The sequence below is a fragment of the Balaenoptera acutorostrata genome, chromosome 9, assembly GCF_949987535.1.
Source record: "Balaenoptera acutorostrata chromosome 9, mBalAcu1.1, whole genome shotgun sequence".
Classification (NCBI taxonomy): Eukaryota; Metazoa; Chordata; class Mammalia; order Artiodactyla; family Balaenopteridae; genus Balaenoptera; species Balaenoptera acutorostrata.
The window spans coordinates 47,374,664-47,396,028 of record NC_080072.1 but is presented as its reverse complement, the minus strand read 5'-3'; the positions used below and the strand labels follow the sequence as shown (position 1 = coordinate 47,396,028).

The following is a 21,365-nucleotide window of genomic DNA, read 5'->3' as shown; positions in this document are numbered from 1 at the left end:
GTATCTTGAAGTTGAGTTTCTTTAAGACTATCTTTTCTCAATTTCTTTTCATTTCTTTTTTTTTTTTTTTTTTTTTTTTGGTTGAGCTGCATGACTTGTGGGATCTTAGTTTCCAGACCAGGGAATGAACCCAGGCCCTCGGCAGTGAAAGCACGGAGTCCTAACCACTGGACCGCCAGGGAATTCAAGACTATCTTTTCTATGATGGGATAGGGAAATCAACTTATAGTGGCTGGAGCAGGAAACATGTCCTTCTCATTTATTAACTGTTGGTTCTAGATAGGGAATTTGACCTAAGAAGGTCTCTTCCTACCCAGAGATACTATAAATCTAGGAAGAAAAAATTCAGTTTGACTAGAATCCTAGCCAGTAGACCCATGCAGCATTCTAGTTTAGAGTCCTTTGGCAGTTGGAATAGTGAAGAAATCTCTAGGAGGTCAGTGCTCTCAGGTGACCAGAGAAGGTCTGGACCTAGAGATCAGCAGACTTACATTTCACACAATTAGCATATGGAGGTACTAGGGAGGGTTTCTTGCCTGGAAGGAACGAGGCAAGAACTGGAACCCCTGCAAATCTGAGAAGTCAGAGACAAGGCAGGAAGAGTGAGAAGAGCACAATGTCGCAGACCGAGAATTATAAAAAAAGGAAAACTAAGAAAAGATCACTCTTCCAAGTGTCTGCTTTGCATCAATAATTTCACAAGTTCTGATACGTTCAGAGCTCCCTGAAAAAACCTTTGCTTCATCAGGGGTTACTTAGTTAGAACCTTAGACTTAGCTATAATTCTCAGAGCTCTACCTCTTCCACAGAAGAGCCACAGGGCACTTCCTTCTGAAATAGATCCCAAGAGATGCTTTCTGTCTAAAGGCTTTATCAAACACAAACTGAGGTATGACTTGGCACAGAATAAGAGTCAACTGTGTGTGTCTGAATTTCTAAGATCACTGAATATCGACAGATAATCTGTTATTACGCTGAGTTGACCGCAGGGCTCAGGAAATGGAGGATTAAATCCAATACCATTCAAGAGTTGACTCAATCAAAGATTACCCTCTCAGACCCTCTGATTCTCCTCATCCTCTAACTCCTGACCATATGATCAAAAGAAAGTGGCCATGACATCATTTGTAGAAAACTTTTAAACAGCAGATGAATGGCTCCCTTTCTTAATACCTGAAAAGATGCTGATGTGATCTGCAATCCTTCTTGCATGTTCTGTTGTAGCTGGTTCTGCATTGCGATCTTCTTCTCCTTGGTGATGGAGGCAATGGGAAAACTTCGCACAACTGTCTGCTCACCAACTATAGGAAGACAGGGTACAGACTAAGCAACAGCACCTTACAGCTCATTCCTTTTTTTAAAATAAATCTATTTATTTATTTTTGGCTGCATTGGGTCTTCATTGCTGCACGCGGGCTTCTCATTGTGGTGGCTTCTCTTGTTGTGGAGCGCAGGCTCTAGGCGCACAGGCTTCAGTAGTTGTGGCTCGTGGGCTCTAGAGCTCAGGCTCAGTAGTTGTGGCTCACGGGCTTAGTTGCTCCGCGGCATGTGGGATCTTCCCAGACCAGGGCTCGAACCCGTGTCCCCTGCATTGGCAGGCGGATTCTTAACCACTGCGCCACCAGGGAAGCCCGAACAGCTCATTTCTAGAGTCTCTGCTGCTCATTTCACCAGCCTCTGCCAGAGTAATGTGTCTGGAGAGGACAATGTCCAGGAATGCAGTGAGAGAAAGTGCCACGACTCTAGAATCGCATTCATTAATTTTGTTGCATGGCAATTCATTCCTGAGAAACAATCCTTTCCCGGAGTGAAGGAACTGTCCCAGCCTGCCAGTCTTCATTCTAGTTCCCCAGCCTATTATGTGCCACACAAGATCATCTGGTTTAAGGTATCTCATAGGAAGGGTAGGTTTTATACAGAAGAAAAGAAGTATCTTCAAATACTGAAAAGACATTTATCATATTTAATGTAATAATAAAGCAAAAGAGAAAAGATTGTGAAAGTTTGTTTTTGTATAAAGGTGCTATACTATGTATATGTGCCTTCAGAAGATATATGATTGGGCTTAGGCCCAAGATTTTCAGGAGTTTAAATATTAAAGCAAGAAAGGGAAAATACAAATAATTATTTATCAACTACCTGAGGGTATGAAGATGAGCATCTAGAAAAGAAGTAGCACACATGAAGCTTCCCTTGGAGAGCTCACAGTTCCCCATGGGGGAGGAAAGTCACATGCAGAATACAGAATACAACAACATGCAATTAGCTCCTAGGTTTGAGGGAACATGGCTTTAAATATTTCAGAAGAGGAGAAGACTTCTGCATGCTAGATGGCTAGAGACTGATTCCTGGAAGAAGTGAGAGAGAAGGTGAGTATTGAAGAGAATGTAGGTTTGGATCTGAGAGGGGAAAAGGGTGGGCATTTCAGGCAGCGGTACAAGTAACAGAAAGGAGTAGCAATGGGCAAGGCCCCTCAGCTAGTAAGCCAAAGGGGGTGAGATTTGAACTAGGTTTATCTGACTTAAGAGCCCATATATTAAGTAATCTACTTATTATTATCAGAATTCCTCAGTCCCTGAACTTCTAAATTCCTAACCTGGAAAATTCTTATATTAGACTCATACCCAGAGACTAAACAAAATCAAGACATACACAGGATTTAAGTTCTAAGATGTATTAAATGACTTATGCTTATATAACACATGTCAAATGATCAGATTTCTATGTGGCATTAAAGGAGAAATTTTAAAATTTAAATTAACTTAAAAAGAGAAATAAAATAAAAGAGGCAAATACAAAACTTTTCTCTGATGAAAATAATTTTCCTAAAATGTGAAATTAACCCAAAAATTGTCAGGAAAAAACAAGAGACCAATACAAGCTTTCACACTAAATACGGCTTTGATTTCTATAAAAGACATAAATTAGAGCAATTTAAATGACCAAGTATCTCATATATTTATATGCCCAAAATATATGTTTATGGCCACTGAGTTCACAAAGGTTTTAGTACAAAAAATGCTTTAAGTACTAGATATTTAGTTTTAAAAATACACTTGCTTACAAATACAAATGTAATTTATTTACAGTAACATGACAGGAGAGGATTGAGAAATTTTGCTGTCTTTTTCACTCTTTTTCAAAAGAGCACAACTATTCCTGCTGATTCATTTTATTTATTGAATTTTACGAGCTTTTTGCTTTTCATGTGGTAAGCAATCTTTATGACCAATAAACCATCTTGATGCTATCTAAGCAAGGGATTATACAACTGTGAGATTTTGAAGATAATACAGTTTATACATCTGAATTCCACTGTCTAACAAAGTGCACAACACATAGTACACACTCATCAAATGCTATTGAATAAATAATTTCAGATGAGGAAAGAATTCTAGTGACCATTTATCCCAATGTTTCTCAATCCTCAGTATGTAACAAAAATACACAGATGCCTGGGTCCTCCCCCTCCTAGAATCCTATTACAGATTCTAATTCAATTGTTTGAGAGTTAGGCCCAGAAAAAAAAAACCTTTTTTTTAAAGCTTCCCAGATAATTCATATACGCAGTCAAGGCTGAGAGCAACTGCATTATCACCAAGCAAGTCCAATTCCCTAATTTTATAAAAGGGGAAATTGAAACTCAGAGAGGTTAGGGGACTCACTTAAGATATCAAGATTGGTCAACAGTGATCTAAACCTGAGCTTCTTGATTTGGAGTCCAATATTTTTACCCAAAACCTTATATGCTTTTCCTATCAACCAGAATAGTTTATATAGAGACTAGTTTATATAGAGACTTAAAAAAGATAATTCGGACTTGATATGGTATGCTATTCCTTTCTAATACAGAAGATTGTAGAGCGTAGTAGAAAATAGAAGTTGAGGGAGTTTACTGAATAGAAGAGAGGTCTGCTAAGAGAGGAATGGGGTTAGTTGAAATGGAATGAGAGAAGTGGGGTTAGTTAGTTAGTGCTGTACAGCCCTGCAATGCTTAGCACACCCTTCCACAAAAGGGATCATGAGTCTGGAAAACCTCAGCCTTACAGTTTACTGCAGGACTCAGAAGGTGGGGCAAATCAGCAGAGGATGTTAGTAGCTGGATACTATGAATATCCCTAAGTCACAAAATGCTGCCTTGTGAAATTATTATAGTTTCAGTGGATGAACCGTGGTTTGCTCTCTAGAAGATACCTTTGGTTCTTCAAATAAGAATCTATGATCCAAATTATCATTAGCTTTGACAGACAAAAGTTCTAAAAAAAAGCTGTGTGGCAAAAAGGCTTACTCTGAATCTGAACTGACCCGCAAATCACTGCACACAGATGGAATCAAAGCCTCATGTAGCACATAGATAACCCGGTTCTGATGGCATTATATGAGCCATACCTAGCTGATCATGGGGAGTCCCTCTGAACAGAATTCTGTATGTGGTGAGGAACAAGGCTCCTTCTGCTGGCAGGAGCTGAGGGCCTCCAAGAAGGCCTCCAGTGGCTTCTTCTCTTCCATCAGGATCCAGCAGGACTCGAAGACCTTCACAAACAATTTCTTCTCCTGGCAGTAGAGCAGGTCTAAGAATCTTGGGCTAGCAACAGAGACAGTTAATTTAAACACAACTCTAGTGGGATTTCCAACCCTTAGGCCAAGGTTATCTTTGCAGTTACAGATCTAAAAAATTTGAGCCAGACTTCCCAAGTAGCCAAAATGAGTAAACAGATTTGGGAAGAGGCAGAAATGATGTTTCTATATCCAAATGTAAAAAGATTCTTCTCAGCATTGCTTATTCACGGTAAAATCATTGGAAATTACTAAACTTTTTGAGATACCTATTCAATGGAACATTTTGCAACCATTAAAAAGAATGACATGGATCTATATATGTAAACATAGAAAGATGCCAGAATACATTGCTAAGTAAAAAAAGAGCTACCAACCAGTGTGTATATTATGATCCCCTTTTAGAATATGAACCAAACTGTTAAAGGTGGTGCTATCATGGTTAAGGGTAGAGGTCAGGGTGAGGAGGACCATGGGGGGCTTTCATTTTGTACAATGTGTGCTTCTTTAATGTTTCAATTTTATACAAAAGCATTGTTACTTTGAAAATGGAAAAAACAAATATTTTTTAAAAAATGGATGCATCTTTAAAGAGCCTTTCTTAGCCTTTTATAAAGATTAACACAAAAAATGGTCAAGCTATGACCATTTATACATCTTGGGAAGTAAGGAACCACATGATACACTCCCCTGAAGTGTTCAGTGCTAGACAAAAAATTCCATCTCTCCTGAAGACCTAATACGCTTATGATTTTTTTTTACTGAGCAATAAAAACTGTATAAATCAGCACTATTCTTTTTGTTGGCTCTAGGAAGCTCAGAGCTAAATGTAAAGCCAGAGCTAAATGTAAAGCCATAATGATCACTGTGTGTCAGATTTCTGATAGAACTATCTCTCCTTTCCATCTGGCTTCTGATTTCTCCTTTGAATTTAGTTTTAGTAGTTCTGTTATATAGGTAAGAGGGTCTTGAACCCTAGTCCCACAGACCAGTGCCAGACTAACTGCAAAATAATCATCTGGGAGGCTTGTTAAAGTACAGAGTCCCAGGCCAAGTCCCAGGGTACTCCTATTCAGGAGGCTGGGTTGGGATTCAGGCCTCTCAATTTTTAATAGGCTTCCCAGATGTTTGCGATGTATGCTTGTAATGCATACAGATTCAGGAACCTGGTGATTTTATGGTAATTGCCTTAAGTCATTTTTGGGGGGAAATAGGCAGGGCATAAAACCGTGGCTTGGGCTTGGAAGTTAGAATGTTCATAATTTATGCCTTGCCTATAAAAGTAGACTCAACAAGAGGTTATTATTGCTCCTTTGTTGATCCACTATTCTGTTTCAGTATCTTTTTTTATGAGGATCTACATGTAAACTCCTCTCAAAGTTTAATGTATCATTAAAACTAGAGCTGGTCTCTGTAGAAGGTTAGGAGAAGGTACTTTCTGGGGCACAACTGTCTACTGTTGCTATTTTTAAGAAATTTTATACTCTGAAAGCATGTAGTCTGGAATAATTACCTTCTGTATAGGTGGAAGTCTTCTACTCTCTCGATGCACTGCTTCTAGGGTTTCAACGTGCATAGCTACAATTCCTGGGATGAATCAGAGTATTCAAAATGAAAGAGTACCAAACAAGCAGAATTAAAACAAATTCTGGATGTTTTAGAATTAAAAACTAATCATAGTTTGGTGGTTCCTCAAAAAGTTAAACACAGAATTACCATATGACTCAGTAATTCCATTCCGAGGTATATACCCAAAAGAACTGAAAATAAGACTCAGATACTTGTACATGAATATTCATAGTGGCACTGTTCACAACAGCCAGAAGGTCAAAACAATCCAAGTGTCCATCAACAGATGAATGGATAAATAAAATGTGGTATAACCATACAATTAGAGTATTATTCAGTCATAAAAGGAAATGAAGTTACAATACCTGCTGGATAAACCTTGAAAACATGCTCAATGAAATAAACCAGACACAAAAGGACAAGTATTATATGATTTCACTTATATGCAGTATCTAGAACAGGCAAATTCATAGAGATAGAAAGTAGATTAGAGGTAACCGGGGCTAGAGGGTGGAGAATGGGGAGCTGTTGCTTAATGGGTACAGTGTCTGTTTGGGGTGATGAAAAAGTTTTGGTAATAGACAGGTGGTGACAGTTGTACAACATTGTGAATATAATTAATGCCACTGAATTTTACACTTAAAAAAGTTTAAAACGGCAAATTTTATGATATATTTTACTATAATTTAAAACTATTGAAAAAAACTAATTGAAACAAAAATAAATAGCATGGCTAAACTGCATGGAAGCCAAGTATTATGCTGGAGAAAACAGACCCATAAGAATAATTCTTATTCAGCTTTCTCTAATATTCTGGTTCTTTAATATCTGCAAAGTAATTACCTGGTATCATGCAATGCAGGCTCTTGATGTGATCCTGAGTAACTCCACTCTCTGTACAAACTTTGTCAATAAATCGGGTAATAAAACGCACAACAGAATTGGCAATGTCATTATTCTCTGAATCTTCAAACCCACTTTCTGTATCATAGCTCTCAGCTACACTTCCTGCAATACTAAGAAAGTCCAGGAAAGAAATCATGGTCAGTAAAACAAATGACTACTATATCACAGTGATCTTCCATAGCAATTTAAACTTGCTCAAAGGGATGTAAACTCAAGTAGAAACCTCACTTAACTCCATGGCTTCTCTATAAGTGATGGTGGTGAAACATGATGTTCTGTTTGCCTACATTTGGAAGCTATTGTCAGGCATTGTTCTTTGGATCCAGATTTGTTTTTGTAAGGAATACCTTCTGTCATTTTTCTAAGAGGAACTCACGAACCACAGAAAATAAAACAAAAAGAGACTTTAAATTTTATCTGATACTTGAACCTTCTAAAAAAACTTGTCCTTCCAAATTAATTGCCACATGGAGCCAGACAAAGTAATATGGCTATCTTTGGCCTTTGGCAACCGGGGGACATGTCCCTGGTAGGCAAAGTAAAAGAACTTTTTTCAGCAAGTAGTGTATTTTTCCAAATGGAAGAACAAAATTGTCCTATGAACCCTTCTCTTGCCAATATTTTTCTTTCTGTCAGTGAATCACAACCATTTTGGTCACTTTGAAGCCATCATTTGTCTGTAGGTGATAAAAATCATGTAAAAGAAGGGAATACATTTGAAATGGAGCAGATGTGAAAGTGTAATACCTGCCCGTGTTGCTTTTTTTTTTTTAATTCAATAAATACTCCTGCCTCCTATGACTTCTTTTAGACTGCTAGTCATGGAAAAGACTCACTGTCAATTCTAAACTACTCACTTCTCTTTCTTCCAAATCCAACCACATTAGCTGAATCAGTGTTAGAAGTAAAGCAAACCAGTGAATTTGGCCATCACACCATCCCAAAGCATTAACGAACTTAGGTGCCTTAGCCACTCACTATGTAAATCAGATTGTAGAAAATGTCATGAAAGAAAAAAAAGGTATGAGCAAGTGATGGATGTGTTACTTAAGACAGGGAAGTCAGGAAGGCCTCTCTGGGTGGGTGACATTAGAGCAGAGAACTAAATGAAGTGAGGGGGTGATTCTTATGCCTATTTCAGGAAGAGTATTCCAGATTGCAGGAACAAGAAGTACAAAGGCCCTGAGGCAGTATCATGCCTCGAATGTTGAACAGGGATACCAGTGTCGTTGATAGAAGAGTGATAGGAAATAAGGTCTGAGCAATAGCCAGGGGCCAGATCCTGTTAGGCCTTATGGTTTTATTCTCAGTGGTATGGGAAGTAGTAGGGTTAAGAGCAAGGAATGGTTGAGGACATGATTATAGGCAAATGCAATGGATAAACTGAGGAAAAGGAGGGCCAAGAAACAAGTAATCACTTTGACAAGAAGGAGTTCATTAGTAATTTTCCAGAGTGCTTTCTGTAAATTGCTGTGGTGGAAAGTAGCTGAAGGGCTGGATCAGTAGTGGTTGAGACATTTGAAAAATCAGAGGTCATAAAAGAGAAGAGAGTATGGGAGGTGATTAACAATAGTTGGATGTAGTGAAAGTCTTTTAATAGAGAAAAGCTGAGCAAGTCTGAAGATGAGGAAAATGGTTAATTTTTGAAATATGTATAGCAATATTTACCCGAAATACTTTATATTCTGTGCTAAGCCAAGAAGAATAGGAGGGTCTCTGTGTGTCCACATTTGGTACCTGTTTGTGACAATGCTGTTGCTCCCACTTTCCCAGTCTCCTGGTGCTGCCGTTCTTAGGAGCTTGTTTTTACTTGTATCTAGTGGAACTAGCAGATTGACCATGAGGTTTGCAAAGTGAATGGCCTGACTGAAGACAGTACTTTCCTCACGTTGCACCAGCTCCTGCTGAGCTGATTTGCTCAGAGTAGGCCAAAGGCGTAGCTGCTCAGCTGCCAGGTCCATTGCTGTCTTCTCCTGATATTGGTCATCAGGCAGTTTACCCTAAAAACCAAAGCAAAAATATCCAAATCTGGGACTTCCCTGGTGGTGCAGTGGTTGAGAGTCCGTCTGCCAATGCAGGGGACACGGGTTCGATCCCTGGTCCGGGAGAATCCCACATGTTGCAGAGCAACTGAGCCCGTGTGCCACAACTACTGAGCCTCTGCTCTGGAGCCCGTGAGCCACAACTACTGAGCCCGCATGCTGCAACTACTGAAGCCCATGCTCCCTAGAGCCTGTGTTCCACAACTGCTGAGCCCACGTGCTGCAACTACTGAAGCCCTCGCACCTAGAGCCCATGCTCCACAACAAAAGAAGCCACCGCAAATGAGAAGCCTGTGCGCTGCAACGGAGAGTGGCCCCCACTCGCCGCAACTAGAGAAAGCCTGTCTGCAGCAACGAAGACCCAACACAGCCATAAATAAATAAATAAAATAAAAAAAAAAAAATTACTCTTCAATTATACTTCAATAAAAAAATAAATTAAAAAAACTGAAAAAAACCCCCTACTCTTCAAGTGAATCAACACTGATAATCAGCCCTTAGTGCTGCTTTAAGTTCAATTAATGAGGACAGTAATTTCTAATAGTTATTATTTAGTATGTGCCAGGAACTCTTCAATGTCCTTTACTTGTATTAGACATTAAAATCTTACAATAATCTTATCTATTGATTTTACCAATGTAGAAATAAGGCACAGAAAGGTAAAGTGAATTGCCCAAGACCAGACAGCTAGTGTATGACATTTCAAAATTTCAGAAAAATTTAAACTGCTCTCTCAAATTAAAACCAATTTTCTTTATTTTAAACTATTTTCTTGATAGTTTCCTTAAATTTATTTTATGGTGATAAAAATATATGGAAACATATAGAATACTCCTAAAAGAAGACCTAGATTTATTGCTGGCATACTCTTGAGCATTTACTTTAGAGTCAACTGACTTTAATTTGACATTTCTTCAAGAAGTTAATTGCATAAAGACATCTGCCTAGGTATTTTAGGTTTATTCTTTCTGTTCAACTTCCTATAATTGTTTCCAGGGAATTCTTATTTATTAAAATACAATAAAACAATTCTAGTGCTATAGAACTGTAGTAAGAAGTTATTATGGAAAAAAATGTCAGAAATCAACAGGAGAAAGATGCTCACCAGAGGGCTTCCTAAAGTAAACGCCAAATACACTGGTAGGAAGTGGCTAGATTTCCTTTGGCCCTGGGAATACCTGAGTAAGCTTTCCTTGAAGCCAGGACCCCAGCCCCACACAAGTACCTTTCTTTATCTTACCTTTTGCTTCAGATGTGGGGCATGATTGTCTTCCTTGGCTGAGAGATACAGGGATCGAACCTGTTCCTGCACTGCATTGTAAAAGGTTGTCTCCCAAAATTGCTGATTCGTCCAAATGGGGTGGTCCTGTACACAGGTGTAAGCAAACTGGCTGACTCCAGGGGCCAGTTTCTGTGAGAACACACAATATACATCACCATGGGGCTGACAGAGTCATGACAGTTCAGAAGGTTACAGGGGCCACAGATAATCATGAATGTGATAAAAGGATTAATCTAAACAACATCTTATGGCAGTACAAGCTTAGCAATCAGCAACTTACATATTTTTAACTGGCAACTTTGGGCTTGCTATCAAATCCTTCAGGGTCTCTGTCACTTTATCTATTAAAATGGATATTTTAGCCACAGCTAAAAATCAAAGGAATTATATGAATTAGAGAATATATGAAAAGTACCTAAACACTGTACTGTGTGCATACAGCAAGCACTGTAGAGTTGGTAGCTCTTATTACAATTAGGACATATAATAAAATTCATGACAACCTAAATATAAAACTCCAGATAATTCAAAATTTCTTCTACTTGGTAGTAGAGCACATTTTGGTGGGGTTAGGGGGACACTAATTGAAATGCGAATGAGCCTACAGCTTCGCCTTGCACACAGAATGAGGGCATATCATGAATTTGGGACTCAAGAGGAATTGCACCCTCCCTCCTGCTCACTCCAGCCATTTACCTCCCTACCGAGGCTGCTGTCTGGCTCACATAATCCATAGATGACTGTCCCGGGCTTCTGGGGCATTTTCTGGTAACCAAGTCTGGGCGTGGGAAGGTAATCTCAAACCAAACCTTCCTTTCCAGAACTTCCTGCTGGGCTTCTAAGTAAGAGTACACCCTACTCTGTGATTAACAGAGGGAAAGAAAACTAACTCTGCAGTCACTTGAGGATCTTCATAAATATTTATGCATCTCATTTATACTAAAAATCTCGTAAGATGCACATTATTATTGCCAATTTAAAGAAGAAAAAACAGAAATTCAAGGTTTAAGTGATTGCCCAAGGCCGTAGAGCAATTACATAAGTGGTGGAACTAGGTTTCAAGCACAAAGTTTGTTTCCAAAGTCCCTGCTCTTTTTACTATAGCAAATTATCTTGCAAAGAAACTGAAAGCGAATCATAAATAAATTAAGTACTGTTTAGCACAACTACCTGTTTTTTTCCTTTACTTTAGGATTTTGTTTCCCAAAGTAATATTCTGCCTTGAAACTTCTGATATGATTTTAATTAATGCTGCGTTTTAAATTTTACAGACAACTTACAATTGCCAAACTTCGGTAAATGATTTGAGTCACCTTTCCATAGCTGTTGCTTTCACCTCTAAAAGTTAAAGATGTTTCAAAAAATTTTAAATCCATTATTTCTCAGCAAATACCTGATAATACTTTCAAATAGACAGATAATTTTTCTTCCGTTTTATTCTTTAGAATTGAGTTAATTTGTTTTCTATCAGTAGAGCTAAAGTTTTTGATAATGTAAGTTTTATTTTGAAGTAACTTAATAAGCGAATTCTCTTCTAAAATGTTGGACACTGAAGATCACTATTAAGGTTATATATGTAACAGTTATGTAGCAAAAAGTTGGTTCATTTCTTAGGGATGCATAACAAATGTATAAGATTCCTGGTAAAAATTATATGCTCAGTACATGCTAATTTCCTTCTTGGTTCAGAACAGACTAAACCTACAACTGGAATAGGCACCATGTATACCATGAAATTTAGTACTTATATAGTTGGAAGTGGGGTGGCTGTGATTTTGCCTAGTAGAGTCTGTGTACTTCTGCATCCCATATGTAAGTCCCTTTCAAGATACGCCTATGCACTGCTGTTGGGATGATCGTCCATAACTCTTTTAGGGGCTACAAGCTGGAACTGACCATGAAGCAAGTATCAGGAGATCCCCAAGGGGAAGCTGTGCAAAGACTGCTCATTTAAGACACAGCTACTCTCTACCTATGGGAATCAAGGACAAAATGTGTGTGGTTCTGTGAGCCACAGATACTGTGAGTCACATACTTCTTCTATACTCTGCTTGAGGACACTTGGGATGTGGGTTGAACTTTTTTTTTTTTTTTGCCCCAACCACTCTAAGAAATAACAATGACCTCAGTGGCAGTGCACAGGCCTATTGTGAAAGAGAGTTTAAAGACATAAAATTTAAACACGGTAAAAGCATAATTCTCAACTGCCTTTCCCTTGAGTATAGTTAGAGGCAGCACCATTTCTTACAAACACAATGTAACAACAGACTCTAATATTCTGGAGTTCTGAAATTATATTAATATAGATGAGCTCAGAAAAACTGAGCTCTTAACAAATCCTTATCAGTTTCTCACATGTAGTCCTTTTAGGATCATCAACAAAACAGAAAGTTATAATTAATTATAAATCTCTTATTACAACTTGACAGAGCGCTGTAGGAATCTGAGAGTCTAATGAAGCCCTGCCTTCCTCTTTCAGCAGTTTTCTCACTGATGCTGCATATTCACTTTCCTTGGCACATACCAGTTATTATCTACCTGTTTATTCACAAACTACAAGTGAATATGTAAAAACTTCCCTAAATCTTTTGAACAAAAGTGGACTGAATGTGTTCCAAGGCAGAAAAATGGTGTAACAGTGACAGTGGCCCAAAGGGTCAGAACCCACAGCTTGTTTACTAGGTGAGAACGACAGCAAGGTGAAGGGATTATAGGATAAGCACTTTTTGGTGGCAAGTCAGTCACAAATGGTGATGGCATCTGATACATGCATAAGAAATCATTAATTCCCCAATACTTTAAATATGATTATTTTTCCAAAGATGAAATGTGCTTCCTTTCTTTGTGGTTTTCTGCTATGTCTTCTCAAGTGCAAGCAAGGGGCACTGAGTTCCTTGCTGTTCAGATGGGCAGAGCCACTGCACTGGTGGGTAGGTGTGTTCTTAGGGCCAGCAGAGGGCAGTAGCACCTTATTCTGCCTAGATTCCATCCATATAAGGCTTTTTAAAATAAGAATTGCAAAAATGGAGCCATGCATTCTGACTGGGCTAGAAAGTTGGGTGGAAGGTGAATACTGCATGCCCTCACTGTACATTTGAGAGACCCCATAAAGAAAATGGATTTGCCCAAGGTCACACAGCAAGATGGGTAGAAGAATAGGGAAAAGAGACAAGGTTTTCCATTATTCTATGTCATTTCTGTAAGATACAAAAACTAAGATATTTCACAAAACAAAACTATAATTATCTAGAGAAAGATGCAATGATATTGCTTAGCGGTTCAGATTCATTATGTTCTATGATAGTGTTAATAGTAGTTTTAGTAAACAAAGAAAATAAGCACCTGTAGATAAAACTATCTCATGATTCTGATCACTTTTCTGGTTTGGAAAAAAAGACTCTCCCAAGATGGTTTCTCGAATTGGCCCATATGCCAGCTTTATGACCTTTTATTTTGTACACAGATGAGAGTCAATCCACACTGAAGGTTTGAGGGTGGTGGTGATACTGTTGTCAAATGGCATCTTTTTTTCCTCTTCAATTTTGGCAATAATATTTACTTTACATTTCATAATAACTCTTATGATTTTATCCTAAATAAACAAGTGATATTTTGCCATGCAATTTTATGAGAGGTTTAAGAATGCGTTGACTTCCTTATCTAGAAAAAATAGCTCTGAAGGTACTAGATTAAGCAATGCCATTCATTTGCCACAAAGCATTCAAAGGAAACCCAGCATGGGACAAGATATGGAGAATAAACTTCACGGGGCTCATTAACCAGCAGGCCAGATTCAAATCCAAATAAATGGATACAAGTCATCTCAGAGACGAGTTGGTCAAGGGAAGGTTAAGATATCAGTATGAGAGGACTGTCTAAGGACTGTCTGGCTAGATACGTTTGCTCTCCAGGCCCAAGGCTTCAATTAGGGAGTTCAGAGGGAAGCCAGATTTCAGGAGAAAAAGCTCCTGGGAGGAGTGATTCCATAAATATGTCATGTTCTTAAAAAGAATAATTAGAATACAAAGATTCACTGTTTAAATTGCTGGGTATTTCCTATCCAGTTCTGGACACTGGAATACAAGTGTACCCTACTGCACAGTTCAGGGTTGGTGCCAGCCAGCCCTTTTATGACTCTACACTGGCCTGTGAAGTCCACATATTAAGTCACTTTAAGAATTAACTTCTGAGTATTTTCTGATGAACTCTGGTGAAATGCTTAGTCTTGAGAGACCAACAAAAGGAAGATAGGAATGGGGAAAACGTGTATTCAAAACCTATATTTATCAACCCTTAACCACATCTTAAACATATTTGCTTTGTGCATTTTTTTTAAACAAAGGACATACAACATTATAGATCTGGTTGACGCCTACTGTGTACCTCTGTTGATCCCATTTCTCTCCTATCCTAGAGGCAACAATGATCCTGAATTAGGTATTTTTCATTCCTATTTATGTTTTTATACCTGTTTATATCCATAAAGAATATACAGGATTATATTGCATTTTATTCCTTATTAATGCTTTTCAAAGTATACATCTTATATTTCATTGATTTATGTAATATTTAATTAAACTATATAATTAATTGGGACAAAACACCTGGCTCTTTGTAAACAAACAACTCAGAAGGGACAGAAAGAGAGTGGCCTACAACAATGAATACTGTGTTCATTAGTCAGTGTGGTTTACAGAAAGGTGAGTAATCCAATTAGTTAAACGGAGGTAATGTGAGAATCTACCATAGTTTTTCCTGTTCTACTACCTGATACTGAAGAGTGCAAGTAAACGCAAATGCCTAATAGTCTAAACCTCTCCTGGGCTGCTGAGAAGATCCAGGCACAAAATTTCTACACAAGAAGTATATTCATTCACAGGCATTGCCCAGTATTCACTTGATGTGCCAGTGTCAGTAGCTGGAATGACAGGGTTGAAGTCCTTAAACCACGTATCCTTCTAATGATTCTCTGTATGAAGCTGCTTAGTAAATATTGAGAGAAGAGAGGATGAATCAATTTCTTTCCTTTGTGGCCCAGAATTTAGTAGAAATCAAATACTAGCTTGTTGTCAAGTCCTTTGCCTGGGTCTCGTATTCCTAAAAACACAAAACAGGATCTAAATCCCTGCCCCTTTTTGGTAGGTTTTTAAACTTTATATAAATGGTACCATATTGTGTTTTATTCTGCCACTTGGCTTTTCACGTATTATGTTGCTAGACTTATTAAGGTAATAATAATAATTATTATTATTATTATAACTAACTTGTACTGATCTCTCACTATATATATTTGTCTACTTAGTATTTATAGCAATCTTATGATCCACTGAGATAAGTACTATTATTACCCTTGTTTTAAAGGGGAAGAAACTGAGGCACAGAGAAGTTAAGTAATTTGTCCAAGAGAATATTGCCAGGAAATGGTGGAACCAGAGCTGGGATTCAAACCCAGGTAGTTTAACTAAGAATTTAATTTCTTAATCACAATTTAACTATTGTGTGAAATTCCACTGTATGAATATATAGCATTTCCTTGTTCCTGTTCATGGATATTTGTATTGTTTCTACCTTTTAGCTATTATAAACAATGGTTCATGTCAACTGTCAACTTCGATTATTAGTTTCAGTACTATTTAATAGTTCCTGGAACTACTTGAGAGGAGCCTAAGAAATATTCCCATTGTTATCTGTACCAATAAACATTTTTGGGCTATTGTACATTGGTTATTTTTCTAATGAGAAATTATTTCACACAGACTTTTTACAAATCTACTATTTGAAAAAATTAACAATTCTTTAATATAAAATATCTAGTCAGTGTTTAAATTTTTAATATATCTTATAAATGTTAAAAAGTTTTTCTTTGTTTTTTTCCTTGTTTTTTATTTTTATTCTTTTTTACAATCAGTTTGTTTGACTCAGGAAGGACCCAAATAAGGTCCATATATTACATTAGTTTATATATCTCTGAGGTTGGTTTTAATCTACAGATTTCTCTACCTGTCTGTCTGCCTCTCTTTTTTTCCCACCCCTTGCAATCTATTTTTTGAAGAAACTGGATTATTTGTCCAACAGAACTTCCATCCGTCTGGTGGTTGCTGACTGCATCCCAATGGTCTCATGTGACATATTCTTTTGTCCTCTGCATTTCCTGCAAATTGGTAGTTGGATTTAGAAGCGTGATCAGATTCAGGCTTGATTGTTTGGCAAGAATATTTCATGGAGATACTATTGTAAGAGGTAAATCTGGTTGTCTTTCTTTCTGTAATATTAAAGGCCATTGATGGCCAATGCCTAGATTCATTAATCATTAGGAGCAATAAAATACTAATATTTTCATTCTACCATTACTTCCTCACTTATTAGCTAGAATATTTCTATAAAGAAAAACTTCCCCTCATCAACTGTTTGGAGACCCAAACATATAGTGTATATTAGAAAGAAGGATAAAAACATGATTTTACCCCTTCATTTATCAGTTTTAAAAACAATGACTTGGGGACTTCCCTGGTGGTGCAGTGGTTAAGAATACACCTGCCAATGCAGGGGACACGGGTTCGAGCCCTGGTCTGGGAAGATCTCACATGCCACAGAGCAACTAAGCCCGTGTGCCACAACTCCTGAGCCTGTGTTCTAGAGCCTGTGAGTCACAACTACTGAGCCCACATGCTGCAACTACTGAAGCCTGTGTGCTCTAGGGCCCACGTGCCACAACTACTGAGGCCACGTGCTGCAACTACTGAAGCCTATGCACCTAGAGCCCATGCTCTGCAACAAGAGAAGCCACCGCAATGAGAAGCCCATGCACCGCAATGAAGAGTAGCCCCCGCTCACCACAACTAGAGAAAGCCCATGCACAGCAACAAAGACCCAATGCAGCCAAAAATAAATTTAAAAAATTAACAAAAAAACACCAAAAATAAAAAAAAGACTTGTTTTTCCAGCATCTATTACAGATGAACAATTACTTTTTCTTTTTTAAATTCATATTTTTACAAACTCACAGATTTTTAAACATATTTGATTTAACTATTCTTAAACCTGTTTAGAAACAAGCCAAAAAAAATCTATCCATAAGTGTTTACTGGAAACTGTGGACTGATGAACCTAATGATGTTGTTTATAACAGCACTGTAAACCGGGAGGATAAAGGACCTGATTGGGAGAATATAATCAGCAAAAAGACTAGTAGATACATAACAAGGTATTTTCTCTGAGGTGTAACTGCAAAAGGAGCAATAGAATAAAGGTATCAGTGAGTCCTGGCACAGGAAATGGAGGAATTTGGTGAGTCATAGTTCTTACCAGGTGTACTTGCAAATGGCCCAAAAGCTCAACAAAAATGTTTATTATAGCATTATCTTTAATAGCTATACCCTCTCCAAAGTTAGCAATTTTAATGTCTAACTACAGAGATGAAAGGTTAGACAAATGATGGTACATTATTAACACAAAAGAATATTATGCTACCATTAAAGTGGTTAATATGATACTGTTCTTATGAATGAAGTGCTTATGCTATATTTCAGAAAAACAAGTCAATTATGCTATGATTATGTCTGTAAGTACACAAAGACTGGGAGGAAAAAGACAAAATGAAAATGAATTAAAGGTAATGGAATTTTGAACAATTTATTTTCCTTCTTCAAAAATAATTTTAAGAGATTTTAAAATTAAATGTGGCAGATTGAATATTCTTTTGCTCCCTGAACTCCACTGACAGCAAAAGAAAAACAATTTTTAAATATACAAGAACAAAGAGAATGAGAAAACAGACACCAGATAAATGATGTTAATAAAATTTTAGACGTCATAAAATGGATTTATAAGCAGTAACAAATGTTGAAGATCAGATAAAGCTGAAACCCCCTACTACATAGAGAAGGAAAGCCCTTTTCACACTTTAAAAGAGTAAATTTTACGATATATGAATTATATCTCAATTTAAAAGATGGAAACAACCCAAATGTGTATCAACTGATGAATAAAATGTAGTATATATGTACAATGTAATACGTGCCAGTAAAAAAATATGAGGTACTGATACATGCTATACCATGGATGAACCTTGAAAACGTTATGCTAAGTAAAAGAAGCCAGTTATGAAAGATTACATATTGCATGGCTTCATTCACGTGAAACGTCCAGAACAGGCAAATACATAGAGATAGGAAGTAGATTTGTTGTGGCCTAGGGCTCGGGGGATGAGGGGAAATGGGTAGTGACAGCTAATGGGTATGGTGTTTCTTTTTGTAGTAATAAAAATGTTTGAAAATTGCTTATGGTGAAAGGGAATACACTAAAAACCACTGAAATGTATACTTTGAATGGGTGCATTATTATGGCATGTGAATTATATCTCAACAAAACTTTTAAAAAAGGTTGTTATGTATACTTTATTTTATCACTTAAAAAAAAAAAGGTTGCTGACAGGAGAAACTGCTCAAGTACACATGGAAACTATCTGTCTTAGCAACTTCTGGTAAATGTCAAAATGCTCTGAAAGTTTACTTTAAAAAAAAGATGGAAGAATATATAGTATACTGACACTAGTCAAAAGCAAGCTGGTGTGGCTATGTTAATAGAAGATGATTTCAAAGCAAAGAACATTACCACAGATAAAGAAGGTCATTTCATAATGGTAAAGGGTCAATTAATCAAGAAGACATAAAACCCCAGAGTGTTTATGTACAAACAAGAGAGCTTCAAAATACATGAATGAAATCTGATAGAAATGCAAAGAGAAATAAATGCACAATTATAGTTGGAGATTTCAATATCTCTAAGTAATTAATGGAAATGTAAGCAGAAAATCAGCAAGGATATAATAGACTTGAATAACACTATCAACTAACTTAACCTGATAGACATTGATAGCACAACAGCAAAAAACCCACGCTTTGCAAGTGCATAAAAAACATTTATCAAGAAAACCTGCTCTCTGGGCAATAAGTCTTAATATATTTAAAGGGATTCAAACCATACAAAGTATATTCTCTGACCAAAACGGAATTAAATTAGAAATCAATAGCAGAAAGGTATCTAGAAAAATCTTCAAATATTTGGAAACTAAATAACTCATGGATCAAAGGGGAAATAAAAAAGGAAATTAGAAAATACTTTGTACTAAATGAAAATGAAAACACAACATATCAGAATTTGTGAGATGCCACTAAAGCAATACTTTGGGGGAGATTTATAGCAATAAATGCCTGTATTGGAAAAGAATGGTCTCAAATCAATGACCTTAGCTTATATTTAGAGAGATTAGAAAAAGAAAAGCAAATTAAAGTCAAAACAGGCAGAAGAAGGGAATTAATAAAGATTAAAGCAGTAATCAATGAAACAGAAAACAGAAAATCGATAAAGAAAACCAATGAAACCAAAAGCTGGTTCTTTGGGAAGATTAATAAAATTGATAAATCTCTAGTCAGACTGCTTAGAAAAAGAAAAAAGATAAAATTACCACTATCAAGAATGAGAAGTGGGCTTCCCTGGTGGCGCAGTGGTTGGGAGTCTGCCTGCTGGTGCGGGGGACGCGGGTTCGGGCCCTGGTCTGGGAGGATCCCACATGCCGCGGAGCGGCTGGGCCCGTGAGCCACAGCTGCTGAGCCTGCGCGTCTGCAGCCTGTGCTCCACAGCGGGAGAGGCCGCGATGGTGAGAGGCCTGCGCACCGCGATGAAGAGTGGCCCCCACTTGCTACAACTGGAGAGGGCCCTCGCACAGAAACGAAGACCCAACACAGCCATAAAAATAAATAAAATAAATAAATAAATAAAAAAATTAAAAAAAAAAAAAAAAAAAACAATTAAAAAAAAAAAAAAAAAAAAAAGAATGAGAAGTAACATTATTAGAAATTCTACAGATATTAAAAGGATCATAAATAGTATGAATAACTTTGTTATTGACAATATTGACAAATTAGATGAAATGGACAAATTCCTTGAAAGATATTTATACAAACTACCAAACCTCAAACAAGAGAAAACAGATAACTTGAATAGGCCCATATCTATTACAGAAATTGAAATTTGAGTAAAAAAATCTTCCCACAAAGAAAACTCTCAACACATGGTTCCACTAGGAATTCTACCAAACTTTTAAGAAAGAACTAATACCTCTTCAACACAAACTCTTCCGAATAATCTAAGAGAAGAGAATAATTCCCAACTCATTCTATGAGGTCAGTGTTATACTAATAACAAAACCAGAAGACATTACAAAAATAAACCAATATGTGTAAATCAACTATATTTTGATAAAGATTTTATACAAGATTTTTTCTTTTTTAAAAAAATAAATTTATTTATTTTTGGCTGCATTGGGTCTTCATTGCTGTGCGTGGGCTTTCTCTAGTTGCGGCGAGTGGGGGCTACTCTTCATTGCGGTGTGTGGGCTTCTCATTACAGTGGCTTCTCTTGTTGCAGAGCATGGGCTCTAGGCACGCAGGCTTCAGTAGTTGTGGCACATGGGCTCTGTAGTTGTGGCTCGTGGGCTCTAGAGTGCAGGCTCAGTAGCTGTGGCTCAGGGGCTTAGCTGCTCCATGGCATGTGGGATCTTCCCAGATCATGGATCGAACCCATGTCCCCTGCACTGGCAGGCGGATTCTTAACCACTGAGCCACCAGGGAAGTCCCTCGATAAAAATTAAAAAAAAGCCCAATATGCTTCATGAACACAGATGCGAAAATTCTACACAAAATTTTAGCAAATCAAATATAGCATACAGTAAAAGAATAATACGTGACCCTTGAACAACACAAGTTTGAACTGCACTTACACATGGATTTTTTTCATTAAATATGTACTACAGTACTACATAATCTGTGGTTGACTGAATTCAAGGATGTGGTACCTTGAATACAGAGGGCCAACTGTAGGGTTATATGTGGATTTTCGACTGTGAGGAGGGTCAGTGCCCCTAAGTCCCACATTGTTCAAGGGTCAACTGTACATTATGACCAAGTGAGGTTTATCCTAGGAACTCAGGGTGAGTTTAATATTTGAAA

The 21,365-nt window shown here is 37.4% G+C and overlaps 1 protein-coding gene across 1 annotated transcript in view; it reads right to left on the bottom strand.

The window, feature by feature from the left end:
- SBF2 (SET binding factor 2) overlaps positions 1 to 21,365 on the bottom strand; it is a 481,484-nt gene that overhangs the window by 63,161 nt on the left and 396,958 nt on the right. The window contains exons 18-23 of the mRNA XM_057553258.1: positions 10,315 to 10,485; positions 8,770 to 9,032; positions 6,970 to 7,142; positions 6,071 to 6,144; positions 4,390 to 4,585; positions 1,174 to 1,301 (exon numbers count right to left, since the gene is read on the bottom strand). Coding sequence (XP_057409241.1) covers positions 1,174 to 1,301; positions 4,390 to 4,585; positions 6,071 to 6,144; positions 6,970 to 7,142; positions 8,770 to 9,032; positions 10,315 to 10,485 — 1,005 coding nt within the window. The remainder of the gene's footprint in view (positions 1 to 1,173; positions 1,302 to 4,389; positions 4,586 to 6,070; positions 6,145 to 6,969; positions 7,143 to 8,769; positions 9,033 to 10,314; positions 10,486 to 21,365) is intronic.